Raw genomic sequence first — 26,678 nt, 5'->3', positions numbered from 1 at the left:
CATTTTGCCCCAAATAAAACTTAACTTGCAACTCTCGTGTTGTGCACTTTTTTAAAGTCAGTTATCTATATATAGATACATAGGTATCTATAGATATATCCAAAATATATAAAAAACTCAAGCCATTTAATAATAAAAAAATCTGATTTTAAAATGGGCAGAGGAACTAAATAGACATTTTTCCAAAGAAAATATACAAATGGCCTACTAGTACATGAAAAGATGCTTAACATCACTAATCATCAGGGAAATGCAAATCAAAACCACAATAAGATATTACCTCACGCCTATTAAAATGGCTATCATCAAAAAAGACAAAAGATAATAAACATTGGCGAGGCTGTGGATTAAAGGATACCCTTATACACTACTGGTGGGAATGTAAATTGGTTAAGCCACTATGGAAAACACTATGGAGGTTTCTCAAAAAACTAAAAATGGAACTACTATATGATCCAGCAATCTACTTCTGGGTATATCTCCAAAGGAAATAAAAACAAGATCTTAGAGATATCTACAGTCCCATGTTCATTGCAGCATTATTCACAATAGCTAAGATATGGCAACAACCTAAATATCCATCAGTGGGTGAACGTATAAAGAAGATGTGACACACACACACACACACACACAGTGGAATATTATTCAGTCAGGAGAAAGACATTTGCACTAATATGGATGGACTTTGAGGGCATTATGCTAGGTGAAATAAGTTACACAGAGAAAGACAAATACTGTATGGCATCACTTATATGTGGAATCTAAAAAACCCAAACTCATAGAAACAGAGAGTAGAGTGCTGGTTACCAGGGGCTGAGGAAGTGGGAAAATGGAGAGATATTGGTCAAAGGGTACATAAGATGAATAAGTTCTGGGGACCTAATGTACAGCATGGATCATAGTTAATAATACTGTAGTAGACACTTGTAAGTTGCAAAGTGAGTAAATCTTGAATGTTCTCACCACAAAAAAAGAAACGGGAATTATGTGACATGCTTGAGCTGTTAGCTAACGCTATGACAGTAATCATTTTGCAATATGTTAGTGTATCAAATCTACACGTTGTACACCTTGAACTTACATAATGTGGTATGTCAATTATATCTTAATAAAGCTGAGGAGAAAAAGTCTGCACTCAAAAATTATTTAATTAACCAGCATTTGATTAAATTTGTTTAGCTGTATATATGATGGGACATCTGAATGTATTCGACAGAGATCAGAAGTCATGTTAGGCTGGAACACTCAGTTCTATTCTATAATTACTCAGTAATTTAAAATGAGGAAGTGGTAGTTAAATGAATATTGACTATATAATCATGCCAGGAGTAACTCGGCTTTATCAAAATTTAACCTCAAACAGAAGAGATTTTTAGACCTAATGATATTTTAAATCTTATTCTGAAACTTGAGTAGTTGTGTTTCTATATGCACACTAGAATTACTATCAGCATTTTTTTTTAATGTTTTGACCTCTTTACCTAAGTAATGAGGCAAAAACAACTTAGATCCAACTCATCTGTCCTTTCACACTGCTGTCAGAGATGTCTTTCTAAATTTTTCAATAGCTTCCAGGATAAAATATAAACCCTTTAATCCTTCAAGATCTGTGATCTACCCCTCTAGGCTTATCTGTGTCAATCTCCCATGTGTGCTCTTTACTGCAGCCGTAAGAAAATTCCAGCAGTTTCTAGACTTCACCATATAATTGTTTGCTTCCACCTTACTAAAAGTTGCTTTCTCCATTCAAAATGACTGCCTCCTTCTCGATTTTCTTCATAAAGATATTTATGAAGATAAAGATAAAGACAGCCTTCTGGTCAACTATCACTTCTTCCAAGAAGCCATCCCTGACTTTCTTGCCTGTTATACTCTTCTGTGTGCCCATAACAAACACTCTGAGCCCACTTCTATTGCATTTATTAACCTTGACTATTATAGTTGGCTTACTTATCTAGAAGCTCAAAATTAAAGGCTGTGTCTTATTTGGACCAAGCTTAATATGGTTCCTAGATTTGATAGAAACTCAATAAATGTTTGCTTCATTAAATTACGAAAATATCAATAATTTACTATAGCTCAAACAATTTAATTTTTTAGAAGTTTACTGATTTGCTATGCAAGGTGTAAAGAAATAATGAAAGATATCTATTGATATTTATCGGAGAAGTAAGAAAAAAATAAAATAATGAAATTTATCTGGAAAACACCTAGTCAACAAGAACACTGTTTATAAATTAAATTGATTCTGTACTTGAACTTGTCTTAAAACTGATTCAGAACAAGTTATTTGCTTTGATGGCTACTACCTTGCAATTGGTCAAGAAGCACAACGGCCATTCGGTGCTGGGCTTCAATTAGTTCAAGATGCAAATCCATTGTGAAACTATTCCGTGTGACTGGTTTGCACGTGTCCGCATCTATACAGTGGGTGTGCTTCGGTAGAATTGAAGTGAAAATTAAAAAGGCATACGGTTATCAAAACATACTAAAAATAGCTCTATCCTATTATTATTCAGGTTATCACTTTACTCTTAGCCATTGAAGTCTGCTCACTTCTCAACTCTTTGCAGTCTGGCTTACACACTAAGAAATCTGCTTTTCAAATTCACCAGCGGCCTCTTCAGTGACAGATTCAAAGACTTCTCACCCTCCTTGATTTCTTCTGGGAAAAGGGGAATATATTTCTGGCCTATGAGAGGGAAGCCACCACAAACCACGCTTTACTTACCTATTTGCAAGGCCAGCCCTCTTCCTAGTTAAATAAAATAAACCTAATGTAAGAGTTTCTCATTCTCACCATGGCATAGCAATGGTCAACCACTGATGATCCATTTGGCAAAGCAGTTAACATGCAATTCAAATTTATTCCACCAATGGCTTCGTCAAGAAGTTCATAGGCCAAAAATAACTGTTCCTCAGGTTTTTTCTAAAGTAATTTTATAAACAAAACAGAAAAATTAAAGGGGAAATCATATATAACACTTCCCAACTTTTTAACAATAATTCAAAACCAAATAACAAATTTAAATAGCCTCTCCAAGATCAACATCATATTTTCTCACTAAGTATATTTGTTTCTGATTAAACGTGGAATACTATTAATAAAGGTCAAATAATAAATACAGTTCATTTTTCCAAATATTAATTAAACTTTTCAAAAACATGTATATAACTTCCTTTTATGGTTTTCAAAATTCTGATGGTACCAAATGTATAGGTAAATTTTTAAAATCTAACTCATAATTTGTCATTTTCACATACTTTATTTTGAAAGTTAATTTTTTTTGAATCTCTCAGCTGGAAATCTAGACTTGGAGGCCATCAGATCCAATGGTCTACATTGTGATTTTCAAAAACTAAATACCTTCTATTATAATTATCCTCACAGAGAGACAAATACAGAGAATAACATAAAGAGCAACCAGCTTTGTTCAAACTTTCTAATTTTTCATATTTTCTTCAGAAAATGTTTAGGAAATAAAGCAAACACATAACATGCAGATCATTGAAATCCCCTGTATAACTGTTCATAGTGACTCTCTTCTTCTCTGCCCCTAGAGGTAGCCACTGTCCTTGAATTTGGCTTTTAACCATTCTTTTGCATGTTTTTAAACTTTTACTACATGTGTATGTGTCCATTAACAATATACAATATCACTTTGCATATTTTTAATTCTCTTGTAAAATTCTGCGGTTCACTTTTTTCACTCAACCATATGTCATTGAAATCTTCTCCTGCAACTCAGTGTGTCAGTCAGGTTTAGTTAGGAACACAGAGCAACTCTAGGTATTGCAAGCAGAAAGGGATTTAATGCACAGTGTTTCGTGTTTGGTAATTGCAATCATTGTTGCTTTTGTTGTGGTCATCCATTTACAATGCTTGGTGTCAGTTTATCTCTTGTAAAAATAAAATACAGTGTGTGTGTGTGTGTGTGTGTGTGTGTGTGTGTGTGTGTGAAAAAAAAAAAAAAGAATCACAGGCTCAGGGTGACTCACAACCCAAATAGTGTAAATTTGAAAAACGGACCTACATGAGGGCAGGTCCAAATTATTTGGAAGAGAGACTTTCTCCTGTTTACTCCACTTTCAGTACCCAAATTGAGAAACCTCCCTACCAAATAGGCAGATATTTTTCTAGTCGACTGTTTCCTAAGATGAGTCTTGTAGGCTCTAACTAAATGTGTGAGTCCGAGTTCCAAGCCCCATCCTTCATGTGCCCAAGGCTCATCTCGTGTCCCTAAATGGTTGTTAGTCTAAGTTTCTTTGTAACTGAGCCCATCAACCTACTACAGCATCTATTCATAAACGTACCATTCTGGTTTTCAGTTCCCCTTTCTATTTTGGCCCCTGGAATTTACCTTACTTTCTTGTGAGCTCTGTGGTGTACTTAAGGATATTTGTTCAATTCTGTCCAAAATTTCTAGGTGTTTTGTAGGAAGAGGGTTTTCAGGTCATCTAGTTTTCCATTTTGCCACAAACAGAAGTCTCTAAGGATACCTCTTAACACCAAGGGGCTTCAAAGACCCCCCACACATACCCACCTTCCGACGCTGTCATCATCATCACCACCATCATCTTTGTCACCATCACAGCTAATATTGAATTAAAACACGTTCCAAGTACTGGGCCATATGCTTTATATGGACTAATTTTTAAATTACCATAATCCTATGAGGTACTTATTAATTATTAAAACTTTATAACCCATTTGTCAAAAATAGCTATGTATTCAGTAAAACTTTAAAGTAAGTTTTTAAAAAATATAATCACAATAGCACCTTATATATGTTTTAAATAGTTGCATGTATACATGCAAGATATATAATTTATCCCACCTGCAGACTCTGCTAGGTGAGCATATGGATTTTGGACTCTCCCTACAACAAATTCTCACTCCTCCCCACTTCACTCCCTTCCAAATAGGTCTGAGACTCTAGGTTGAGATTTAGTGCCCTTTGCGAAACATAAGGGAAAAACTGAGTTGCCACCATGTGCTGGTTACTGGTTTCCACGTTACCAACATCTCATCTGAACTGTATCACTTAAATACTCCCAGTAGAATAGATATTATTGTTATAATTTTACAGATGAGGACACATATTCAAACAGATTAAATAGTTTATTCAAGATCACACAGTCAACATTAAAGTCAGGATTCAACTCCAAGTCTCCCGATACCAACTGCTATGCCCTTAGACCACACCAACGAATCACCCTTACTCCACCTACCACATGCCCCAGTACAGCTGAGCAGGTAGTGTATGGCACAGTTTTAGGGGTGCCATTCACATTGTAGTCATCATAGACTTCTATATTTATTTTGATAATTTCCCAGCAGATGGCAATAAATCATATCAAGGAAAGGGTGCGTTTTTCTAATTTAAACACAGTAGCAATAGTTCATAAATGGTTTTCAGTTTCTTCATGGTCACCTTCTAAGAAATCCATTTCATTTAGTGCCTTTAATGGCCAGAATTTTTCCATCCAAGCCAAAATCTAGCACTTTGTAACTTCTACTAGTATTCCTAGTCCTGCCCTATGAAGCTCCAGAGAATAAGTGCTAGTCCACTAAGCCAGTAATTCTTAAATTCTACTTTCCTTAAGAATCTACCTGGCAAACTTTTAAGAACCTCACACCTGAATTATAAACTTTTAAGAACCTCACACCTGAAATTATGATTCAATACATCTAGAATGGGAAATAGGAAGCTACATATTTAGCAAGCACTGTAAATGATCCCTGGAAAAACCACTGGCAGACAGCTATTATGCCCCCTCAACCTCTTATGCAGTTCAAACATTCTCTGTTCCCAATTTAAGACTTCTCAGCTCTCTCTCTTTAGAAGATACAATACAGTGTAAAGAACTCAAAACTGCGTTCTCTGAAACCTATTATCAGAAGATGAACATTACATTCAAGAAAGTAAATTCAGAATGCTCCCCCAGTCCTCTGGTACATTCAGGATATTTTATTCGTCCCCAATTTCTTAGGACTTGCATTTTTTATGTATTAGAAGAAAATACTTTATACAAATATCCTGAAGACACTTTTTTTTTTAATCAAGAGGCAGCATAGCATAGTGGTTAAATGCCTGAACTTTGAAGGAAACACACCTAAGTTCAAATCTACTTACTGTGCAACCTTGATCAAGTAGAATGTAGTAGTGAAAATGATCACTATGACTACACAAATCAACTTGAGTCAATCTCACAAACACAGTACTGAGATTAAAAAATGAGCTGCAGAAGAATACACAGAGTATGACACCATTTATATAAATTTAAAAACAGTGCCCTACTGCTTAAGGATACAAACATGTGTAATACAAATACTAAAATGCCCGAAATTTATAATCACTCTTTAGAACAGCAGTTACTCCTACGTAGGGAGAAAGACAATGGGATCTGGAGCAGTTAGTGGAGGAGCTGAGTTTCAACTGTACTAGCTATGTTTTGTTTCTTAAAAGAGTGATGGGGGAATGACTCTTCATTATAATATTCTTTACAATTGTATGTAATATGTTTCAAATCAATTTTTCAGAGAAAACACAGTAATCATGAGGATTAACATTTAGCAACAGGAAAAAGTGCTGGTGGATTCATGTTAAGAAAAAACATTAGAATGTTAACTATGTTAAAGATGTGTCTTCTCAGAGCCTAAATCAATGCATGCCATACAGCAGGCTCTCAATACAGATTTGTTGAATTAGTGAAAGAAAACAGATTATTGTGTTTTGTATTAGACTAAACTTTACATACAAACTTAATAAAACAGCAGTAATAAAAAAAAAAAATGTGAAAAAGAGAGCTTCCCTCATGGCTCTGTGGTTAAGAATCTGCCTGTCAGTTCAGAGGACACAGGTTCGAGCCCCGGTCCGGGAAGATCCCACATGCCGCAGAGCAACAAAGCCCGTGCGCCACAACTACTGAGCCTGTGCTCTAGAGCCCGTGAACCACAACTACTGAGCACACGTGCTGCAACTACTGAAGCCTGCAGGCATAGAGCCCATGTTCTGCAACAAGAGAAGCCACCGCAATGAGAAGCCCGCACACTGCAACAACGAGTAGCCCCCGCTCGCCGCAGCTACAGAAAAGCCCACACGCAGCAACAAAGGACCTAACGCAGCCAAAAATAAAATAAATAAAATAAATAAAAAATTTTTTTAATTGTGAAAAAGACTAGGAGAAAATATAGAAAATGATAATGTTTAGGTCCATATAGTGAAATTACAGATTTTTTTCTTCATTTTTTTTGTACCTTGAAATGGCCTCTAATGTTAACACAACTTTTGTAATTTAAAATTATAGTTTTTTAATTAATCAGGTAAACCAAAATATAGATCACTGGCTTCCTCTCTAGAAAAGTATTTTTCAACTGTTGTCCATGAACATTAGCGTCCTAAGTAGGTAAAACGAGTTTTATTTTCAATAATGGAACATATGGTATTCTATATCTCCTTGGAAAACCACAGTGCTCATGAGTAAATTAATGCCCCTGAGAAGTCATACAGTAAGGAAACTATTGTGTTTAATTCAAGTCAGCCAGGGTTACTTGACCCTGGCATCCTTTTCTGAAGGGTAGTACTAGCATCACATAGGACAGAGCTTGCAAAATGCTATTCTAGTTCTTGCCTGTAAATAAATGTTTATTACATACATGAGACAATTCCCTAGGCTCCCATTCAGATCTACAGGTCAACACAATCCATGATGTACAGAAATAATTCAAATATAGTAAGAAAACTATAATCAAAAAGAGGAATGGCCATTTGTCTCCCTCATCTTCTATCTTCTCTTAAGCTAACATTCACTGAGAACTTGCCACGTGCCAGGGACTGTTCTAGGTGCATTTTAAGCAGGTAGTAACTAATTTAATCTGTCAGAGGTAAATGCTAAGTAGGACATCTCTGCTCTGTGAGTCTATGAATCACAACACATTCAAAATATCAATAGTAATGTAACTATAAATCCTCCTAAGATGCTTTTATCCAGCTTATTTTTGGAGCTGATTAGATTTTTTTCTAAAGTAAAAACAAAACGTAGAAAAATGTCCATATAGTTCTCAATGTATACAGAAACCATAATTTCTCAGATATTAAATATTCAAAATTACTTCTATAATTAACCATTATACATTTACAAATTTAATATTATTTGAAACTTAAAATTCATGTTTTTAACTATATTTTCTAAAATATTTTGCAATACCTTTAATATTGGAAGAGTTTCCACACTCCCTTTTGGAGCCCCAAGGAATTCACTAGTCCCTTTCCTTAAAGGTATATCTGAAAAATAGAGAGAAAGAAAGAAAGAGAGGAAGGAAGGAAGGAAGGAAGGAAGGAAGGAAGGAAGGAAGGAAGGAAGGAAGGAAGGAAGGAAGGGGAGGAGGGAGGGAGGGAAAAAGGGAGGAAGGGAGGGAGGGAGGGAGGGAAGGAAGAGAAGAAGGAAAAGGAGAATAAAAAGAGGAAAAATAGGAAGAGGAGGAGGAGAGAGGAGGAGAGAGAAACAAAGAGAAAGAAGGACCAGAGAAAATAAAAGGATGAAAGAGAAAAATGGAAATATAACAGTGAATCATAATCATAAAGAACATTATGCTAGTTATCTTTTTACCCATGATTTTAGAAATGATTCAACACTTAGAAGTTGAATAACAAATTATTTCTTCCACATAATTACATTTTGTTTTTATATAAGTTAATCTAAAAGCATCCTGTAGTGCTCACTTTGGCAGCACATATACTAAAATTGGAATGACACAGAGAAGATTAGCATGGCCCCTGCGCAAGGATGACACGCAAATTCGTGAAGTGTTCCATATTTTTAACACAGTATTATGAAGCAATTATACTCCAATAAAGATCTATTTAAATAAATAAATTAATTAAATAAACTGAATACTATATTCAACTGTCCACTTGAGTTTGAAATATAATCAAGATAATAAACCTATTCATCACTCCTAAAAATAAATAAATAAATAAAAGCATCTTGTAATACAACAAACCAACTCAAAAAGCTTGATTATCAGCAAGGTTATATTATGGTAAAGAGATTGGTCTTTCTATATATTCTATAGAAAGTCCACTGAAAAGCATTCAGCAAATAACAGTAAATTTAGACAAATGTCAGAGAAGTCTGGCTTGAATTAGAAGAATATAAATAATAAAAATGTATATGGCAATGCTAGTTTCCTAGTCTAAAAATTATTCAGTAATTCCAATTAGACAATGAATTATTTAATAAACAGATGAATAAATAAACATCTTGAAGCAGATTATCATAATTAACATATAAAGAATGACTTGTACTTTGTGTTTTATGTGCCAATATGATAATGAGAATAACACTGTTGTAAAAGTTATAAAAATTTATATGTCTAAGTGGGGACAACTGCTCATGACATAAATGTAGATGTTTTCAAATTTACAAATGGACTGTGCTCTAATATTGATTAGTTCTTTAGAAATGAAACATTTTAACAAAGGATCAGGATAATAAATTGTATTTAGCCCATTTATAATTGAATAATATAAAACAATAGTCTCCCAGAAGTAACTAGTAAACAAAATAATAAAATTGAATAAGAAATAGACATTTTTTAAAAAAAGTAATCATTGGACCTTTTGCTTCCAGTAACAGATAATCTGGAAACATTCTGCTGGCTAGGAACCTGGAAAAATACACTTTTTTTTTTTCATCTGCAAGCTAAGACGCTAATTTCAATACAGAGCCAGGATCTTGGGAAGGAAGTATCCTCCGGATCTTGGGAAGAGTGTCCAGGGACTAGAGAATGGCATTAGAGCTACTTTTCTCACTGAAGACTTTCATCAGTTCTGGAGAGGAAAGTTGAGAAGCTGAGTGGTACTTTGACAGCCTTCAGAGGACACAGCAACAGAGATTGGTATCCAGGGCCCATCAAGGGTGAAAAGCCAAAAGGGGCCACATCCTAGGAGTCACAGTAACTGAAAATAGGTCGAAGAAAGAGCATCTCAGCTTTAAATTATCTTAATCTCTCAAATTGGAATAATGGGACCCTTGAGTATTAGTGCCTTCATGCATCTGGTAAAAGCAAGCATAGATCTTCCCTGGAAGAACAGATCATCTAAGGCTTCAAATTACTTTTATAAAATATTTAGCAAATATAGTATCTACCACATAATCAAAAATAACCAGAGTAACCAAACAGTCAATGAAGTAAGTTCTTCACTTAAGGTATCAATAGAATAAAGGCAGATGGAATGATAGAAGTTAGAAGCCCCTTCTGGCTTACTTACCCCTCCTCCAGTAGCCTTCAACCAATGACAGATAAAGGTACAAATACCACAACCTCCCAGTTCTCTGAGGCATGTTCTATACAGTCTCCTAGAGGTCCCTCGTGGGAATAAGTCCTGTACCCACAACAGCAGCCTTCTCATGAACTTCATGTACCTTGTATTCACTTCCTTTCCTTCTCTGTCTCATTTCACCCCACCACCCTGCTTCCCTGGATCGCATCCCAAATAAACTACTACACTCAACTCCTTGTCTCAGAATCTGCTTCTGGGGAAACCAACCTAGGAAAAGAGTCAAGCTGACAACACCTGAACTCACTGGTAAATCTTTACATCATAACAAGTGGGACAACCAGGCATTACATGGCTCCTGATGCAATGCAATAGGGAGTACGCATGAAGTATGCTCGCCAAAAAAAAATGATACTGGCAAGAATACTTTTTGAAAATGTATCACTTGAATACATGCAACCTGGTAGATCTAATTACCAGGTAGAGAAACAAGCTAATCAACACCACAAGGACAGAAACAGCCAAATCCAGTATGTGGGAAATTCTACAAGGGGATAATTCAATTTCTTCGGGAGTAAGGAGAGGGAGAACAGCTACAGGTTACAGAGAGAGACTTAAGAGACACATAAGAAAATAAAACGTGTGGGACTGTTTGGATCCTGATTGGAACAAACCAACTTAAGACATTTTTAATACAATCAGGGACATAGGAATTTTTTGCTTATTTTGTAAGGTGTTAATAACAGTAACATGGTGGTTTTATAAAAAGAAAAAAAAACCTTATCTGTTAGATAGACCAACACACAACACATACACACACAACACATACACGTGTATATGCTGAGGTATTTGCTGGTGAAATGACATGCTGTCTGCTTTAAAACACTCCAGGAAAAAAGAAAGTGTTGTCAGGAGAGATGAAATAAGATTAACAAAATATTCATAATTATTGGTACTGGATGATGCATACTCAGTGACTTATTTCACCTGTCTATATTTGAAATTCTACATAATAAAAGTTTTTAAAAAGGGAAAAGCATTTTAAGACAGGATGTGTCAAAAACATGACTTCAAGCCACTGAAAGTGTTCGATAGCCAGAGACCTCTAACCAGTGGTCCTCAAGTTTTGACGTGTATCAAAATCTCCTGGTAAGCTAATGAGGACTAGGAAGGTCCAGGCTAGTTGAAGTATGATAAGCCTGGGCCTTGTATTTTTAACAAGTTCCCAAGTGATATTGATACCGATCGAAGTTTGAGAACCATGGCTGTCAAATTCCATCTGCAAAGCTGCACTCAACAACCGAGAGCCAGATTAGCGAATCTCTGGGAAAACAATTATTACAATAACTATTACCAAATCCCTCACACGTCATACACACTCTGTAAATGGGGTGAAATAGGAAAGTAGACACCCACATGTCTCCCTCACCTCATTTTCTATATGGGAGTTACCTAATGAAACAGATAATTCAGGGGTTCAACCACAGGCAGAAGAAAGAATGAGGCAGGCAGACCAATCCTCTGAGAGAAGGCACCTCCTGGAGGGAGAACAGAATAATGGCAGGAAGGGGTTGGGACAGGGAGAGGAGGAGAATGAATGGGAAAAGGGGGCAAAGAGAGGAAGAAGATAAGAAGAAAGGGAAAAAAGGGAGGCAACAGAATAAATGAAGAAAGAAGGAGAATTTTCAAAGGAGAGAATCAGAAGAGAGACTTAAAAGGAGACAAAAGGTAGAAGGACATGGATCCATTCAACAAACATTCATCTGAGCTCCTCCTCTGTGTCAGACAATGTGCTGGTATCAAGAATAAAACGGTGACCTGAACACGCTCTCTTCCTTCATGAAGCATCACTCTAGTGGGAAACGGAAGGGGAGGGAGTAGGATAAAAGGGAGGAGAGAAAAGAAAAAAGGAAGAATGGGGGAGGGAGAGAGACAGGGGTAGGTGGACATGAGGAACGGAGAAGGGAAACATCTGAGTGAAGACAAGACACAAAGAGCTTCATCTGCCACTGAACCACAGAGCATACAACCTTTTTTTTAACATCAACTTGGTCGAACCTATATTATTTCTATCTTTGATTATAAATCATCACTGAAGCACAATACTGAAAAGCCTAGTTTCCATTAACAGATGTTAACCAGTAGTACGATTTATACTTATATATTCATATGTGTATATATATATTAATGACCTCATATTTTTTCATTCAATATTTTACCTAGAAATTTTTTAAATTTTCTTCTTGGGTTTCCTAAAGACTCCAATATTTCACTTAATCGCAATGCGACCTCTGCCACCACTACAACATCAATGTCTTCCATTTTATAGCAGTGAATTATTTCATTTATCTGCCACAGAAGATAAACCCACTAAAAAGAGAAAATACACAGTATAATCAATTGAAAGTAACTACATTGTAGAAAGAGTCACATTTTGTAAAACTTAGTACTTCCTTGAAATCACCATCTTCTAATCATATGGAATATTATACAGGTACTCCTCCTTATTAGTTGATCTTAATTATAAGTAATATAAAGATCAATAATCCTAATAAGATGATATTTAATGATCCATCTGTTGATATAAATTCACAAAGATTTACTTAAGCTTAGAGTCTGCATATCTATAGCCATAATGGAAAATTTATCATATGGTATATATATATATATATATATATATATATATATATATATATCTCAGTGAAGATTATCTGTATCTTCAAAATTCTCATTCTCCCATCAAAAAGCAGCGGTTAAGATCACTATCAAAGGCCTCCAAAATAGTGACGGAGAAGCAGGTGTTTCAAGTTCCATGCTGGGTGCCTTGGAAGATGTCTTTCATGTCTATAACCCCAAAGCTTAGCACATAAAATTAGCCATCACAGTTTGGGAGCTAAAATGAGAAAACAACATTTATGCACCCACATCATTTGTTTATTAGACTATATGATAAAATCATGCCCATGCAACCTTATGTAGCTAATCTTAGGAGGCCTCAGAATCATAGAAGACTGTGTTATTGTTAAAATATTCTCTCCTAAGTTTCCAGGTTATAATATTCACCTGTTCAACTTTCTCCTTTCCAAAGGAGAGAGCTCAAAAATATACTATTGATATTATTCCAAAAAAAAACTGAAATGCCTTACTTGTATTTTCTATTATTAACTTTCTTAATGAATATATCCAAGTTCACATAACCTTAAACATACTGTGTTTACTCCTCCCTTAAAAACCTGAAACACCTCCCTGCTTCCCAAAATTAAATTGGGGCAGAAATGCAGGGAATATACTTAAAGGAAAGGCTCACTCACCACTACATTTAAAGAATAGTATTGATAATTATGCAGGTGGGTAAATAAGGAAAATTTAGGTTTGAAATGTGCATCACAAATTAAATTAGTAATAACAAAAAGCATATGAAGAGAAACAAAAAGGAATACTTTATTAGTACTGATTTTCTGGGTGAATTTTGCATAGTCATTTCTGGACACATTGACCCGCTGAATTCCTACTTTGCATTTCTGCCATAGGAACATTATCATGTCCACAACGATTTCTTTATCAGGCTGAGCATTCTGAAAACAAAAGTGGTAAAGTAAATTGATAGGAACAGTAAGATATAGAGATACAGGTATACAACATTTAATGTGTGCCAGGCAACATTCTCAGAGCTTGATACTTACTGCAGTGAACTGAAAGTTTGTGTCAACTCAAAATTCTTACGTTGAATTTCTAACTCCCAAAGCAATGGTATTAGGAGGTGCCTTTAGGAGGCAACTGGTATGAGGGTGGGGCCCTCATGAATGAAAATAGTGCCCTTATAAAAGGGACCCCAGAAAGAGAGTGAGAGACTCCTTTCTGCCAAGTGAAGACACAGCAAGAAGACAGCCATCTGTGAACCAGGAGGCAGATGACACCTTGATGGTGGATTTCTCAGCCTCCAGAACTGTGAGAAATAAATGTTTGTTGCGTAAGCCAACCAGTCTATGGTATCTTTGTTATAGAAGCTCGAATAGACTAAAACACATACCAGCTCATTTAATCCTCATAACAACCTATGAAGTGACTACTATTACTATCATCTCCACTTTACAGATGAGCAAACTGAAGCACAACAAGATGAAGTGGTTTTTCCTAAGATAAAATGAAAGAAAGTAGCAGAGCCAGGATTCAAACCCAAGCAGTCTAGCTCTAGAGACCTCACTCTTAACTGCTCTAGGCTACTTGACCTCTCTAAAAAGAACAGTTCCAAATACTTTCAGGCAAGTTATGTAAACCTACCAGTTTCATCCAGATTTGGAGTGTGTATATACTTCTTTCTTTTTAAAATTTCTGTATTAAAATAATAAAGAAGGGACTCCCCTCGTGGCGCAGTGGTTAAGAATCTGCCTGCCAAGGCAGGGGACACGATTCAATCCCTGGTCCAGGAAGATCCCACATACCTCGGAGCAACTAAGCCCGTGCGCCACAACTACTGAGCCTGAGCTCTAGGGTCCATGAGCCACAGCTACTGAGCCCGTGTGCCACAACTACTGAAGCCTGCACGCCTAGAGCCCATGCTCCACAACGAGAGAAGCCACCCCAATGAGAAGCCCATGCACCGCAACGAAGAGTAGCTCCCACTCGCCGCAACTAGAGAAAGCCAGCACGCAGCAACGAAGACCCAACGCAGCCATAAATAAATAAATAAATAAATACTAATAAAGTATGGAGAGGTGGAGAAACTAGTAAGGGGAGAGGGAATAGGGAGCTGGGAAAGGTTATGGAAAAGAAGAAAAGAGAGACATGAAGGAACTAAACCGAACATCACATTGGATATCAACAGATGACCCAAATCAAGTATATCTCCTCTCAGTTCAGTTACTTTGGCTCTTTCCAAAAGGAAAATAAAGTTATTCATTATATATGAACTAGAAAGATAATGAGTTTATGATTAAAATATATCAAACCTCGAGCTCCTTTGGGGCAGCTCTAAGACTTATTTCGCATACGTGGTACCTTAGTACAGTGCTTGGGAACATAACAGAGCTCAAAAAATGTTTACTGAATTCAACTGAACTAAGATACACATGGTTTTTTAAAAAGCAGAAAGATGAAAATTTCATGTGCTTTTCAGCCTTGATTGGAATTTTTTGGTTTGGTTTGCCCACTATAATCAGTATATTTGCTATCAAATACCTTTCTTTCAAAAATTAAACACCTGTCACAGGTTATAACAAACTAATAAATGAAGGAATAGAAAATATTATAAGAGTGGAACTTCTCAAGTCCCTTACTGTGTTTCACTTGCCTGAACAATAGTTAATACAATGCTCTATAACTGTGGTTTTCAAACATTTTTTTATAACAGTAAAACCAAATTTTCCAAGGACATTCCCTCAGAATCTCAACATTGTATACAAAAACTAATAGGAACAGCTTAGGGTGTTACGACCTAAAGCTGGCTCCTGAGGAGCCTCAGAGAAGCTCTTGGGGCGGGGGTGGGGGGGGGTCCCTGGAATTCAGTTTAAAACCAGTGCTGTACTAGTTTTGCTTAAATATCCATACCCACAAATCGTCATTTCTAAATACTGGCCATTGTGTGCTAAGTGACTCCAAATAATAACCAGGCTTTGTACTCAGGGACTGGAAAGCAGTATTTTAAGAACATTAACTCTCACTAAAACCACTGCCTCATTTCCTTCATCATTAGAAATATAGCTAGCCTCCTCAGTGCTTTGTGTCCACCTAGAGGGGTAGGATAGGGAGGGTGGGAGAGAGAAGCAAGAGGGAGGAGATATGGGGATGTATGTACAGGTACAGCTGATTCACTTTGTTATACAGCAGAAACTAACACACCATTGTAAAGCAATTATACTCCAATAAAGATGTTAAAAAAAAAAATGCAAGAAAGAAGAAAAACTATACGTATATACAAGAAAAAAATAAGAAAATCATATGTTAGAGAAAATAGATGGTAGAACGAGTCTTAAGTTTAAGAATAAATCTGGCAAAAAAAAAAAAAAAAAGAAAAAGAAATACAGCTAGCCTTGGAATTTCCCAAGAAGGAAGAGACTGATGCCCAAAATGATGACAATAATAAAAACAGATTTAAAATTACAAGTCAGGATATAAATCGATCTCTTCTTCTAATGATTAAACAATACAGAATTTCAGCAAGGTAAAATTCCTGTGATTTTTAAATCTGGCTTTAAATTAAGTAAAAGAGCCTCCTTTGACACCATTACAAATTATCCAAAATAGCTTTTTCACCTGTGGAGACCCACAGACACAGGAATACAAGGTTGCCGCCAAATGGAAAATGTCTTCTGAATATCCACAAGTCTTCACAGAAGTATCTCAATTTATAAAATACAGGAAAATGAAACAAAAAATTTCGTTACAAAATTTCAAATAGAAAAGGCATAGAAACACAGAAATTCTACAAAAGTGACATAAATGATATCTGGGCAAATAGTATATCAATAAGACACTTTAAATGCCTCTGTGTGAAAACTAATCTAAGTAGGCTCTAATTCAATTAAAATGGACTATTAATATTTTCATTAATCTGCAATCTGTATGCCAACTATATCAATAATGGAATTGAGAAGGTTTATAATATTAAAACATATAGGGCAGTTGAAATAAAAATAACAAAGGTATCTATTCAGAAACCATTAGAAGGAAAAAAAAAAAGCATTGTTACTTGGTACAAATTATTTACCACAATTTAGCAGCCATTCAATGCCTTAAGAATATGATAAAACATAAAAGTATAGGATTAAATAATTCTCTAAAAAACAGAGGCTGCAGATTTTCAATTATATACACAATGACTTTTAAGACGTAAAAAGTTTTAGAATGGAAAACTCTGCATGCTGGAAACAGAGAGGAGACCACCAAACCTTCCCTTACCAAAGTGAACTGATAGATTTGATTTGCTGCCCTGCTGGCCTCTCACTGATAAGGCAGCAGCTAAGTAGAGCCTCATTCTTCTACTCAAAACCATGACACAAAATAAAATCCAGCATCCTTACAAGGCCTAGGAACCTGCAAGACCAGGCACCCAGCTATTTCCCTGAGCTCACCTCCTACCGCATTCTCAAATGCCAGCACCACCACTAGAGCACTCCAACCATACATGCCTCCTTGCTATTCTTTCAACAATCAAGCACGCTCTCACTCAGGGCCTCTGCACTTCCTGCTCCCTCTGCCTTGAACATTCTTTCTCTCACCTCACCTGTAGAGAGTATATAAAGTCATCTTAATTTTTCAGAAATGCAAATAAATACTCACCATGAAGAGCAATTTTTTTAACGTAAACTTGACCTCCTTTGTAGTTTTCAAGGGGAAAGATCAAACCTTTGTTTCTCTTTACGTTGATTAAAGGTTCTATTGCAATAAGAAGAATTAAATCTTTCTCTGCTTTCTTTGACTCTGGATCATCCTGCCTCTAAGAAAAGTATATCCCACAATTAATTACTTCAATGTCATGTTAATAAAATAAAAACAAAGTAATTATTTTGCATATATTACCTGGAGAAAATCAATAAGCTGCCCAGCTGCAGATTCAAATAAACTCCATTCCTCGTAAGTAAAAGCTAGTTTTATAAATTTCACGGCAGCATCCACAGAAATAACATTTTTCCTTCTTATAATAAGTTCCAGAAGAGAAGATTTTGGAAAATCAAGCATGCCATCTGCACTGGTATTTGACACTAGAAAAGGAAAGAGAGGGGTTTGGATGTCATTTGTGCAAAGAAATATTTACTACATATTAAATATCAGACACTGCCAGGCTAGGTAAACAACGGAAAAGATGCAAACACAACCCCTACCTTCACAGAGCTCGCACGCAGGTGGGGGTAACAAGGAATCTTAGGGGGCAAATACCTTGGTGCTGTGCGGACAAGTAAGAAAGGCATCAGACAGAGGTTTGGAGTAGGAGGTCGGTCAGGGAAGGCCACCCCAGAGGGAGGAACATGGAATCTCAAAAAGAGAGGATTAGCAAGAGTTAACTAGTGAAACAGACAGCTAGATATTACAGACTGGGAGCTCGGAAAAGAGATCTCAAATAGGGATATAGCTTTAGAGTCATCATTACATATCCACAGCAAATGGGAAACAGACAGCTGCCTAGGACAGAGCAGCAAGGAACGCCAACAAGTAAGAGAAGGGCCGCGGGAGCAAAGGCTGCCAGGGAGAGCGTTTAAAGAGAAAGGAGTAGTCAACAGCAACAAATACTACAGAGAGCAAAGGGAAGAAAAACTCTTGACTTTCAAATTGAACAAGAAGGAGGTTGTCCCTGACACTCTCTGTCCACGACAGAAGACTGCCAAGTACAAGCAGGAAGGAAAGAATTTGGGACAGTGAGAACAGACAATTCCTTCAATAAATCTGACTCTAACAAGAGGAAGAAATACAGGGGAGGAAGCTGGATAGGGATGAAGGGCAGTTTGCAGAGATTAGGCCCAAAGACCTAAAGAGGAGGAGAAGGAACATTCCTTCCACTTTAATGACAGACAGTGGATGAAGGTAAATTTTCAGGTGTGGGTGAAGGAAGTCAAGGGAATTCTCCTCTGAGATCTTGTATCTTCCTTGTGAGGAAAAGATGAGCCCAAACTGCAGCACAGAGGCTCCGTGCCCTGAGATGGGTGCACACGTGCACACACACACGCACATCCTAAGCTCACTTAGATGATCATGATGATGTTATAAACAATTTTATGAAAATTTTAAAATATAGATAAAATCAAAGTACTATTTACCAAACAGAAGATTTTCTTTAAAGGAAAAGAAATTCTAAATCATTTTATATCTATGGAAGAAATGTAATCCATAGTTAAAAACATTTCCACAAAGAGAATTCCAGGTCCAAATGCCTTCACCAGCGAATTCAAACATTTGGGAAGAAATAACACAAATCTGCCACAAACTCCTCCAGATAATAGAAAAAGAGGGCAGAACTCTCAACTCTTATTATGAGGCAAACATGACCTTGAGAGCAAAACCCAAAAACGATATTATAAGAAAGGAAATCTCTCTCATGAACAGAGAAGCAGAAATATTAAACACTAGCAAGAAAATCAAGCAATATATCAAAAGGATAATCCTCACCGCCAGATTAAGTTTATTCCAAAAATATGGAGTAATTAAAAATTAGATAAGCAATCAATGTAATGTACCACATTAATGAAATAAAAGACAAATCCAATCGATTAACTCAATAAATCTCAATAAACCCATAAAAAAGATTTTGATAAAATTCAACAACTATTCAGGATTAAAAACAAACAAAACTCTTAGCAAACCAAGAATAAAAGAAACTTCATTAATCTCAAACAGGGTATCTAAAAATATCCTTCAGCAAATATCAATATTAATGATAAAATACTGAAAGCTTTCCATCTGAGATCATAAATGAGACAAGGATATCTGCTATCACCACTGCCATCCCATGTTTTACTGGAGAGCCTATCCAGTGCAAAATAAGTCAAGAAATGCAAGAAAGAAGAAATTAAAAGGTTAAGAATTGGAAAGGAACATAATTGTCATTATTCACAGATAATATGATTGTATACATAAAAAATCCAAAAGAAAATCTACTAATACATTATTTGAATTATCCATTGAGTCTAGCAAGGTTGCTGAATTCAAGATCAATAAAAATCGGTATCAGTTTCTTAGGTATGGACTACCGTGCTAAAATTTTTGTTATTCATGTTCTACCATAAAATATTATTTTAACAACATATTTACTTATTAAAAGTTCTTTTCCTGCTATAAACAGTTCTGAGACAACATCATGAACTTCTACTTCATCTGTAACAACAGGTCCAGTTTGTAGTGTTCGCCGGTTTGAGTCAGAGAGAGCCTCCAAGACAGCCAGAAACCGGGATGCAGTGCTATCAAACATCTCATCCAACAACCGTTCTGTGACAGTACGTGGCCACGGCAACTGGAATAAAAAAAAAAAAAAAAATACAGCTCACTTTTTTAAAGTTCTGCAATGTTTGATAGTATAAGGCGAAGACAAGTAAGGTGTGCTTCATTAACGCTAAAAGAGAGAGTGGTTGGTCTAGTGATGAGATGGCTGCCTTTACGGTTTTCATTTTTTGAGGTGTCACTCCAGACTTTATTAAAGTTTATGTCATGCTGCCATTACATCAAAAACGTTGCCATCTCTTTATATGTTTGTGTTTCCAAAGCAGCCTAAAAAGGCTGTTTATTAATAAATGGCAACATCAGTCTCCATATGGTTTGTGGTACCTCCATTACAGCCTTTAGGAACTGACACTCAAACTTTGGTTGCCTCAAAATCTCTCAGGAGCTCTTTTTAGATTCACAGACCAAACCTCCAGAGATTCAGTGAGTCTGGGTGGGACATTTTTAGTAAACACTGGAGGAAATTCTAATGCAGAAGGTCCCCAAATCCAAATTTGAAACACTATTTTATAGTATAAGTAACAGGTCTTACGGTAGCTAACTCTAAAGAAGAGTTGACCAGCTGTATACAGGTAAGCCAGAGCCAGTTAGAGCCGCACGCAAATCCCTAGCCACTGTGCTTTGTGTTGGCCCAGAATGATTTCACCCCAAGCAGACGTCCTGCCTCCACACTTTAGTCTTCTCTCTGACAAACGACCTGTTCTCTGTACTTAGATTACCAGGAAACAAGAAAGGTAGCTCTAGTTGGCTTTTCTAGAATCCATGTCCAGTTAGAGGATATCCATATTTCCCACGATTTCCTTGCTTCATTCCTCTTCCTGGGGCAAAGTCAGAAAGACGGAAAAGCAAAAGCAGGGATAAAGCTGCTTTGGACTATTTTTCCCCAAACAAAAACGTCCCTGCTTATTAGCTTCTATGCGCTTTCAACCCTTAGGTTAACTGATATGTTAAAAACCTCAGTAAAGCTTAAGCTTCATGCCCTGCCCTCTCTTGCTTTACAAACAGATGTCAGGGTTTCTTCTAAGATGTTTGCTATGGGTTAAAACAGAGCTTTAAAAAATTATATTTGAACAGCATAATACACTTTCTAATAATTAGAAACATTCAAAATGAAATGGTAAAACCCAAATAAATTACAGTGAAATTGTTTTTTAAAATATCCTAGAAAAACTAGCAAAAAGTGAACTAGGGCTGTAGATTTATCAGAGCTATAGATGAAAAACAAGCAAAAGATTTTAAAATATAAATATTTAAAAGATCTACAAAAAATATTTAAAGCTAACGCAATTTAAAAAACACTGGATTGTCAAGCATGACAAGCAAAATATTAATCTCTATAAAAACAATGAGCCTGGTGGTGGGATGAATTGGGAGATTGGGATTGACATATATACACTAATATGTATAAAATAGATAACTAATAAGAACCTGCTGTATAAAAAAATTAAATAAAATTCAAAAAAAAACTGTAGGCTAATGAAAAAAAAATGAGCCTATTCAAATACATTTTAAAAATTAAAATCTCTAGTAGATAAATGGTCAAAGCTGTAAAAGATAATTCACCTGAAAAGAAAATATAAAGAGTAAACACAAATATAAGGGAAAGTTGGATCAAAATAATAAAGTTAAAACAAGCCACTTTATGAAAACTGAATTATTTTAAAAATTAAGAAATAATAATAATATCAAAATGATAATAGCTTGTGGTGAAACTGGTACACGTGGGTTGTCACCTTGGAGTACTCGTTTCGGAAATCAATTTGGCAATATATATCAAGAGAAATAAAAGTGTTTGTAACATTATTCAAATTCTACACCTTGAATTTTGCCCACAGGAAATAAAAGAAAAAATAATATACCTGAAGATGTTGATTACAGCAATATTTATAACAGCAAAGAATAGGAAAACAACTAAAATACTAGTAATAAAAAGTATTAGACAAATCCTGGTACATGTACTGCATAGGATATACTAAACCATCTTTTAAATTGTCAAGATGGATGAGAAGCTGAATGATATAACCCATGCAGTCAGTTCCAACCTTAAACACCATGGCTTCCATGACATCGGTGCCATGAGATGTATTATGTTAATTCCCCAACATAATACACCCACCCCATTCAAGCTCAGTTTCTCACTGTCTCACTGTCTACCAAAAGTCGTTGCTTACTTTTGCTTCCAAGCTATGTCCACGCTCTTGTCCTTTACTTAGAATGTTTTCCCCCCTTCTCCCTGTCTAATCAAATCCTGCTTGTTATTCCAAAGCCATTCAAAAAAGAATTTCGACTTCATCTTTTCTATGTGCCACCACTCTTGAGCCACAGTAGGCCTTCAATACATGGCTACTGAATGAATGAATGAAAAATAGTAATAGCTCATACAACTGAGGACCTACCACGTGCCAGGAACATTCTAAGGGCTTTACATGTAACTCATTTAATCACCACCATTATTTCCTTCTTAATTCTTATCACAAGCTATAATTTACTTATTTATTTATTATGTAATTTCTCCACTAGAAGGTAACCTCTACGTATCTTGTTCACAGAGCAGGTACTTTAAAAATATTTATTGAATGAATCACTAAATGGTCAATCATTAGAAGTCTGAATTAGCAGTCCTATAAAACAATCCTTTGAAAGTCAAAATGATTCACTGTGAGTTAACAACTGTCCTACAAACTCAGAAATTTTCTGTAAAATGAATTTAATGCACACTGAAATACTTTCTTTTGTAGAAACAGTAAAACGATTTCATAAATTTAAAGCAGAACATTCTGCAAAAATATGCCTCCTGCTCTCTAACAAACACTATAGCATTACTACTTAACAATACCAGATGCAGGCTATTCAGCAGCTCATCCAAGGAATTATCTATAATTTGGCAAGCTACCACCCCCACCAATTACACACCACTGGTCAGTAAGGGACATGATTTAAAAGGAGGTACGAAAAAAAAAAAAAAGGAGGTACGAACTACATGCCTGGGCTCAGTACTCAATTTACCTCAGAGACACTAAGTAGCAATAGAAAGCTACCATGTCCAAATAATATTTGTATTTAAATATGATTTATTTAAAAGAAAAAAAGAGAATTCCTCTCAAATATTATAAGAAGAAATGAGGAAAGAGAATGGCAGTCATTGGGGAGTTAGAATACACTGGGCTAGAGACCCGGGTTCTGGTTCCGGTGCTGCCAGCAGCTGGCTTAAATACTCTGGGCTTTATTTTCCCCGTCTGTAATAGAAAAGGACTGAACCAAATGATTTCTAAAATTCCTTCCAGGTTCTGAGATTCTACTACTCTTCTGTCAGAAAGTGCTCATCTTCTTCCCCCTCACTTTCATTTTCAGTCCCAAAGAAGCTCATAAAAGAGAGTTTACAACTGTCTAGGATGGTCAGGGAACACTTCAAAGAAATACAGAGCTGGGACTTAAGGAACACTGAGATTCAGAACGGCCAGCAGGAAGACAGTGGGAGAAGGAAAAAGGCAGAAGGGAGAAAGGGCAGAGGATCCCACAGGCATATCTATGTCCCACTCCTCTCCCTGGGAGCCCTTAGTGCTGTTGGCCAAACACACCTGTGGCCAAGAGGGGCCATGTGAGGAGTTCTGACCACGTTAGAAAGGAGGCTGCTGTCACTTCCATGCTGAGCATCAGTGCCTGTGTGAGGTCCTCCAGAGCTCTCTTAGGTGCCCTCTGGCAGAACGACCCGGCAATTTTCCAAATGAGGACTGCTCCTCAACCTGGCCCTGAGCATCAGTCATGAGCAGAGCTCCTGATAACTATAATAATGTTTGACTCCAGTGGGAAATAAATTGTTTTAAGCCCCTGAGACATGGGGGTTGTTTGCTGCTCCCGTATAACCTACACCCTAAACACTCCCAAAGGAGAAACCAGAAGCTGATAAGAAAAGGTGCCTCCACCTCTTCTCCATCCTCAATGGCTTTGAAGCTGACACCAAGTGGTCAAAAGTCCTCTGCAGCACCACTCAGAAGCCTGTGCATTTGAACCTTTCCCAGGCTCTTCAGCTTCTTGGCCTTTAATGTTACAAAACTGGGATTGTGCAAAGGTACAAAAGCTTTGAGAAAGGGATGAAGCAAGGCCGTGTCCAAATTGGGAAGGCATTCTTCTATTTGCCATTGGTGCAGGGATTAGGGGGCAGGATTTAATACTTAGTGTCTAGGCTTAAAAGACAGAGAGGTATAACACAAACGCACTGCAAAAAGAGTCTAAAACAGAGAAGACATTCTGAGACTTACAGTTTGTGCTTCCTTTAGGTTAACTCTTATCTTTGGTCTAAAGAAACTTTTGTTCTTTCTTCTAGATTCGAATACTCCCCTTTTGAAGATCATGACTGCCATCTGCCTCAAAAAGAAGAATTATATATGAAGTAACAATGGGATGTACTTTTCAGCTACTAATATTAAGTACTTAATCATTTGTAGAGTACAGTAAATTTCTTTTATTTCATGAAATTTTTATACCTTTATCGTGGCCTCTCTATAATATCCTCTGGATTCTTCCTGTGATTGTGAGGAACTCATGAATTCCAGTTGCCTTAACTCATCAATTTTAGCCAAAGCACGCCGAGCAAATGCCTACATGCAATTAAAATAAATTTAATTCATAATAAGTTATAGTGATTAAAAATGTATCAAGACAGTATGCTTTATTCTCCCAGACATTTGATTTAATTGGTGAATTAAACTCTAGGCTGATGCTGATTCTTTAGAACATGGTAGCTGTCCTGTCAATCATTTCCGAGATACACCACTAATTTCTGTAAATCTAAAGTTAATAAAATGTCGGCTGCGCTAACTTTATAAATTCAAAAAGTAAGGAAAGTCAAATTCTGGGCTAAACAGCAGCTTCATATAGATGATCACTTCTCTGGCATTGTACACACGTACGCACGCACGTGCATGCGCAAACACACACACACACACACACACACACACACACACCCCTCCTCAGTGCTCTTCTCAAATTCTAACCTTTCTACCAAAACAAGCTGTATTATCTATTCAATTGTTCACACTGTCCACTAAATTGTGAGGTCCTTAAAGGGTCTTACTCATTTTGGGATTTCCAGTACCCAACATATAGGAAGTATTTATTAATATCTGAGGAAAGGAAGCAGGCTAGCTTATTTAATCAGTTCACCATTATTATAATTCTTTAGCAATAACAGCAAAACAAGTTCAATTCATGCAATTTATTTTACTAGTTCTTTGAAGTACTTTATTTATAATTTATGATTTTTCATGAAGATGCTTCTAGAACACAATAGTAACATAAAGGGTTACATTTTCCAATAAGAAAAAATTCCAATAGGAATCAAATGGTCAAAACTATGCAAACATTTCGATCCCTGATAAATTTAATAGCTATAGAAACATGCCACCAACTAGTACACTAAAACTAACTACGCATATATGGTGAGTAGTTTCTAGAATGTATCCTAGGCTAGAAAAAGTATCCCACAAGGGCTGTATTAAGCTGTTCTCCTGCTGAAATCCAGCCCACCCTGTACTCACCAAGCTATGCACACCAGTGCAGGGATAGGTTCGCCCAAAGGAAAGGGTGCCTGTTTCTAATTCTCACCAGGACCCCATCCACTGACAAGCCAAGTACCACATACCATAACGAGAGTGCCTGTTTTCATTTGCACAGAGGTGTGGCATAGGCCAATAGAAGCCCCAACCAGTTAAGTTATAGTTCAAATATTCAATCAAAAATATATATAGGAAAAGAGGAAAAATAAGAAATAGAGTATACTAAATAAATGGTGGCAGGAAGCAGAGAAAAGCAAGACAAATGGATGGTAGGTGGCATGGAATACAGTAACTAAACAGGTAAAGAAAGTAGCTTGCATACAAGAATACAATGAGGAAGGGAAGATATCAGAGATCTGATTCAGAAAAGGAGTAAAGATGGTAGAAGTGAATAGAGAATAAAGGGGGAAACAGAAAGTGAAGTGAGAGACCAACAGAATGGAGAAGTCAAGCAAATTTCTGCAAATAAAGCCTGGGACTTTTGTCTTTGCTTCACTGCAATTCTTTGGGTTTTGTTTGCTTGTTTGTTTTCCTGCTGCTCATCTAAAGAAAAAAATGCTGAATATGTTGTATTTTTAAATATTGGCATCCTCAGAGTTAAAAAGTAGCGTACCTCTCCGTGAATACCAGCCTGGCAGTCATAGTAGCATTGGCAGACAGCGGTGTAAAGAGTAGCTCTCCACGTCAAGTACCTGATGGACAGAAGTGGGACCGAGGATTCCATACATATACTGGCCCACAGGAGATATTCCAAGGCCTGAGACAGAAAAAGGGCACAATAGAATGTCTTTTCATTTTAAGCTAATAATGCCGATTTTCATTTAATATTATCAAATTATGAGTGGTGAGCCCAAGTTGCTGACTACTTGAACTAAAAATACCACAAATAATAAGTCAATTAAAAAAACAA

The 26,678-nt window shown here is 36.4% G+C and overlaps 1 protein-coding gene and 1 non-coding gene across 3 annotated transcripts in view; one reads left to right on the top strand and one right to left on the bottom strand.

Moving 5' to 3' along the window:
* Positions 1-26,678, bottom strand: part of CFAP54 (cilia and flagella associated protein 54) — a 305,843-nt gene that overhangs the window by 239,234 nt on the left and 39,931 nt on the right. For both annotated transcript variants that reach the window (XM_068561127.1, XM_068561128.1), the window contains exons 6-17: positions 26,382-26,525; positions 24,698-24,811; positions 24,473-24,574; positions 20,028-20,226; positions 17,805-17,986; positions 17,565-17,721; positions 16,539-16,624; positions 13,727-13,861; positions 12,506-12,656; positions 8,212-8,288; positions 2,801-2,929; positions 2,310-2,436 (exon numbers count right to left, since the gene is read on the bottom strand). In XM_068561127.1, coding sequence (XP_068417228.1) covers positions 2,310-2,436; positions 2,801-2,929; positions 8,212-8,288; positions 12,506-12,656; positions 13,727-13,861; positions 16,539-16,624; positions 17,565-17,721; positions 17,805-17,986; positions 20,028-20,226; positions 24,473-24,574; positions 24,698-24,811; positions 26,382-26,525 — 1,603 coding nt within the window. The remainder of the gene's footprint in view (positions 1-2,309; positions 2,437-2,800; positions 2,930-8,211; positions 8,289-12,505; positions 12,657-13,726; positions 13,862-16,538; positions 16,625-17,564; positions 17,722-17,804; positions 17,987-20,027; positions 20,227-24,472; positions 24,575-24,697; positions 24,812-26,381; positions 26,526-26,678) is intronic.
* On the top strand, positions 8,719-8,825 carry LOC137776012 (U6 spliceosomal RNA). The gene has a single exon (XR_011076134.1). It is a non-coding gene; the product is annotated as a U6 spliceosomal RNA (small nuclear RNA).

Source organism: Eschrichtius robustus, chromosome 13 (genome assembly GCF_028021215.1).
Source record: "Eschrichtius robustus isolate mEscRob2 chromosome 13, mEscRob2.pri, whole genome shotgun sequence".
Taxonomy (NCBI): domain Eukaryota; kingdom Metazoa; phylum Chordata; class Mammalia; order Artiodactyla; family Eschrichtiidae; genus Eschrichtius; species Eschrichtius robustus.
Note: the sequence above shows the minus strand (reverse complement) of the source record. Positions and strands in the feature narration are given on the sequence as shown.